We start from the raw sequence: 4,929 nt of genomic DNA, 5'->3' as shown, positions 1-4,929 counted from the left end.
GAGAACGGGGGAGAGAGAGAGACTGGGGGGAAGAGAGAGACAGAGAGAGAGAGACTGGGGGGAAGAGAGAGAACGGGGGGGAAGAGAGAGACGGGGGGGCCGGCGAGCTGGGGGGTGGTAGTTGAGGGTGGTGGTGGAGGAGACGGGGGAACCGACAGGATGGGGGGGAACTTACCTGCTTCCTCCTCCTCCCCTGCTCTGTGTGGAGCTCCCCCGCTCCTCCCCCCCCCCACGATTTTCCCGGGTCCCCTTTCTTGTTTGTACCTAATGAGCAAGGTCCTCTGTCACCATTGTTCAGCAGCCGCCTTGGGCTGCCACTTTCTAAAAAGGCCTGCAGGTCCACAACACTTTACAAACAAAGGTAGAAAAGATCTTGCAGGAAAGCACCACTGAATCTCTTAAGCAAGCTCAAAGAGGAAGACACAGAGGGGATCTTGAACTGATGGTTTCTGAAAAAGCTCGTAGGATCAAGCCCTTTTCCAAGGTCAGGTGGGACAGATCTTACAGGTAGGCACCACAGAGTCTCACAAGCAAGCTCACAGAGGTCTTCCTCCACAGAGCAGAACTTAGTGGACTTCTGGTTCCCAGGCACAGATGTGACAGACTTTACAGGTAGGCACCACAAGCAAGCTCACAGAAGTCTTCCTAAGAGGTGCCTGAAAGTATATGGGCCTTCTATGCAAACCATAATAAAGGCATTTTGCTAGTAAAGCAGTAAGTAAGCAATTGAAGCAGGATACTACACATGTACCTGACCTCGACTGAGAAAAGTGCAGACATGTTTAAAACCCTGTGGATTTTTTCGAGTTAAATGTATGAAGGTAGGGCCAACCTTTTTCAATTATATTAATATTTTTAGATAGTATTAGAAGGACTGTAGTTCCTGTTGGTCTATAAAGAATCATTGCTCACAGACTATTTCTTTATTGATACCTTGGTTTTTCATTTCTAAACTATTTTGCTGTTTTTGAAAATTCAGCTAGTGGGAAGGCCCTTTCAGAAGTCCAGACATTTTCCAAACTATGTCCAGTTTTTGAGGCTCTTGGCCACACACAAAAAACCCCAACAACCACTAAAATGTGAAAATAAACCAATCCCCCCAAGACTGAGTTATATATTATGAAACTTATCAAATGCCAAAATATTGACAAGCATTTAAATTTTGAGCTTGAGGCCCAGATCAAATGGTCCTCTTGGGTGCCCCTCTGTTTGGCCCTACATGTGTGCTAGTTAAAAGAATATGACTTGAAGTTAAAAATTCAATAATTAATGGAGTGATGCTATTCAAATTGCTATCTTTCTGTGTGACAGTCCTAAAGCTTTTTTTCTTGCAAAAAAAGAAAGCTGAAGTGTGGGCTATTACAATAAAAACTCATTGGTATAAATTTGTTTATTCAAGCTGAATAATGAATTGTGTTCTTGTGGATATTAGTTATTAAATTTTGTATATTCCAAAGGTACAGGATATATTATAAGTGGATGTATTCTGAATTGGTCACATTCTGAATGGAAAGCAAATACAGGCATTTTCTATATCTCTGGAAACTATTAAGAAGTTTATTAAATATAAAATATATCAAATTTAGGACTTTATTTGATAAAACATCACTTGTTTAAGGGCTCGTAATTGTTAACTGCAAAATATTATTTACTGTGCTATATCGATGATGTCTCTTTTTCTTTTTGCTGTTTAGGTAGCCCATTCTATGAGCATATCGGTTATATGGGACCTGGTATATTTTCATTTTCTATTTTAAATGTATACAAAAGTTTAAATGACTACTTAAATGACTGAGACAAATTAAAGATTGAATTTTAAACTTAAATATGCTTAAATTGCATACTATTTTAAGAGCATTGCATATGTTTAGTAAAGATGTAATCCAGTCTGTGTTGAATACCCTTTTAAGTCTTATGGATTTAATTGGAAATTATTTCAGCATGTGATTGCTCTTCCACTGAGAATGCTGGAATTTAAAAGTCTTTAACATTGTCTGGGTCATGCTTTGTATGTTCTTTGATCTTTCTGCAGTATTTGTTTTTATGATAAATTAATATCCAAGAGTACGCTCACTTAAAATGCGCTCAGCCAGCAAACAGTAATGGCTTTAACCATAAGGTTAATACAATATAACAATAATCTCCTTTGATGGTGGGAATCATGCTGTGTTCTGGTGTTGTTCAGTGATCAGTGATATCATGCTATGATACAAGTGGGAGTTTATCAGGAAAATGTGTCACTGTTCTTATAGCTTATGACAAGGAAAAAACATAAACACTTTATCACAGGAGAGTTGTAAAAGTTTTTCATTTATAGGTTCTTAGCCATGGTTCAGACATAGTGCCCAAAGCACTGTTTGGTATTGCATGAACAAGTATGAGTTCCTTTTCTCCTACTAATTCAGCTCATGTTCCAGTTGCCATTCATGATTGGGGAGCTAGTTCATTGACTGTTTGTTTGGATGCCTGTTCAGCACAAGACAAAACTAACAAAGCCAACAAACTAAGGGCCAAACTGCGAGCTATGAGCTAAGAGCCAAAGGGCCAAGAACTCACACCTCTGGCCATACCCAAGCTTGATACCGGTAACAGGAAGGGAGGAGCCAGCACTTGGAAAGATACTATGGCTGGCAAAGATGATCCCCCCAGTCATTCCCTCACTGCTGGCACTTCAGGCCATGGCCAAGCTGCAAGGAACACAAAAGCAAACATTTGGCAAATAGGTTACAGTTGGCAAATGTTTTTCTCCTAGTCTTCCCCTTCCTGCTAAAAATAACAGAAGTAATGCCTTTGCCTGTGTATGAAAGTCTGTTTTAAACATTTGTTTCCATAATATGTGTGTATGGTCAAGATTTGGTTTCATGGTGCTCAGTAAATGCTTACTTGAATTAAAATACCTGAGTATGAATATTTATAAGCTAACATCAATTATTCAATGTCATTACATCTATATTTGACTTATCAAATTATTTGAAAGATGAATAAAAATATAGAGAGCAAGCTTTATGGCTGAGTGGGGATTTCATACCACCCCTCAGTCATCTAGTCCAGCATTCTAACTGGTATACCACAGTGGGTCTCAAGGTGATTTAAATCCCCAATGTCTGTTTATTTAAGAATAATCTAAATAAGCAGTGATTTAAATCTCTTAGGTGACTTAAATCACCTTCATTTAAATAAGAACATGAGAAACGCCAATGTTGGATCAGGCCAAACGCCCATCCAGTCCAACACTCTGTGTCACACAGTGGCCAGAAAAACCAGTGCCATCAGGAGGTCCACCAGTGGGGCCAGGACATTAGAAGCCCTCCCACTGTTGACCCCCCCAAGCACCAAGAAGACAGAGCATCACTTGCTCCAGAGCCCCTAGCTATACCTTGTGGCTAATAGCCACCGATGGACCTCTGCTCCATATGCTTATCTAATTCACTTTTGAAGCCGTCCATGCTTGTAGCCACCACCACTTCCTGTGGCAGTGAATTCCATGTGTTAATCACTCTTTGGGTGAAGAAGTACTTCCTTTTATCCATTCTAACCCGACCACTCAGCAATTTCATGGAGTGCCCACGAGTTCTTGTATTGCGAGAAAGGGAGAAAAGTACCTCTTTCTCTACCTGCTCTATCCCATGCATAATCTTATAAACCTCAATCATGTCTCTCCTCAGTCGTCGTTTCTCCAAGCTAAAGAGCCCTAAGCGCTTTAACCTTTCCTCATAGGGAAAGTGTTCCAACCCTTTTATAATTCAAGTTGCCCTTTTCTGCACTTTTTCCAAAGCGATAATATCCTTTTTTTTTTTTTTTGGTCAAAAGAGTTTTTATTTTCCGTTGTTATCACATTTTACATCTTTTTATCGATTGGTTGAATATTCCCTTTTCCCTCCCTCCCCCGAAAGGCTTCCCGCAATGCACTTCCCTCATGTCCCACATAGATAAACTCAGGATAACATCAAGTACTTAATATTGTTCTAAACATAGTAAATTTTGTCTCACGTCCCAGTTCTTTTCTAAATATATCTTAAAGTCCTTCCATTCTTCAAAAATTTCTTGGTCCTCTTTATTGTTCAACTTTTTGGTTATTTTGTCCATCTCAGCCATGAACAGAACTTTTTGTATCCATTCTTCCAGATCTGGTATTTTTTCTTGCTTCCAATATTGAGCATATATCATTCTTGCCGTTGTTATCAGCAAATTTAGCCACTTCACTGCTTACTCCCAACTCCAAATAATTAATGAACAAGTTAAAAAGCATTGGACCAAGTACTGATCCCTGTGGTTCCCCACTGCTTACCATCCTCCACTGAGAAAATTGCCCATTTATACTCACTCTCTGTTTTCTATTAATTATCCAGTTTTTGATCCACAAAAGGACTTGTCCTTTTATCCCATGAATTTTGAGCTTACTTAGGAGCCTTTGATGAGGAACTTAATCAAAAGCTTTCTGGAAGTCATGGTAAACAATATCTATTGGGTCTCCCTTGTCCACATGTTTGTTCACCCCCTCAAAGAACACTAACAGGTTAGTGAGAAAAGTTATTCTCTTACAGAACCCATGCTGAGTCTGCCTCAGTAGGTTTTGTTCATCTATGTGCCTACTAATTCTTTCCTTAATAATGGTTTCCACCAATTTACCCAGTATCGACGTCAGACTGACTGGCCTGTAATTTCCTGGATCTCCTCTGGAACCCTTTTTAAAGATGGGAGTGACATTAACTACCTTCCAGTCCTCAGGAATGGAAGCAGATTTTAAGGAAAGTTTACATATTTTTGTAAGGAGGTCCACAAGTTCACATTTGAGTTCTTTCAGAACTCTTGGATGTATGCCATCTGGGCCTGGTGATTTATCAGTTTTTAAGTAGTCTATCAGTTTTAGGACCTCCTCTCTCGTCACCTCAATCTGACTCAGGTCTTTCAACACCCCTCCCGAAATCA

At 39.8% G+C, this 4,929-nt stretch overlaps 1 protein-coding gene across 1 annotated transcript in view; it reads left to right on the top strand.

The window, feature by feature from the left end:
• Positions 1 to 4,929, top strand: part of NTRK2 (neurotrophic tyrosine kinase, receptor, type 2) — a 279,559-nt gene that overhangs the window by 106,308 nt on the left and 168,322 nt on the right. Inside the window, exon 10 of the mRNA XM_015419285.1 lies at positions 1,695 to 1,733. Within this exon, the coding sequence (XP_015274771.1) occupies positions 1,695 to 1,733 (39 nt within the window). The remainder of the gene's footprint in view (positions 1 to 1,694; positions 1,734 to 4,929) is intronic.

This window comes from Gekko japonicus, unplaced genomic scaffold, assembly GCF_001447785.1.
Source record: "Gekko japonicus isolate JY-2015 unplaced genomic scaffold, Gekko_japonicus_V1.1 scaffold133, whole genome shotgun sequence".
Lineage (NCBI taxonomy): Eukaryota > Metazoa > Chordata > Lepidosauria > Squamata > Gekkonidae > Gekko > Gekko japonicus.
The sequence above is the reverse complement of the archived record's forward strand: the minus strand, read 5'-3'. Positions and strand labels throughout refer to the sequence as shown.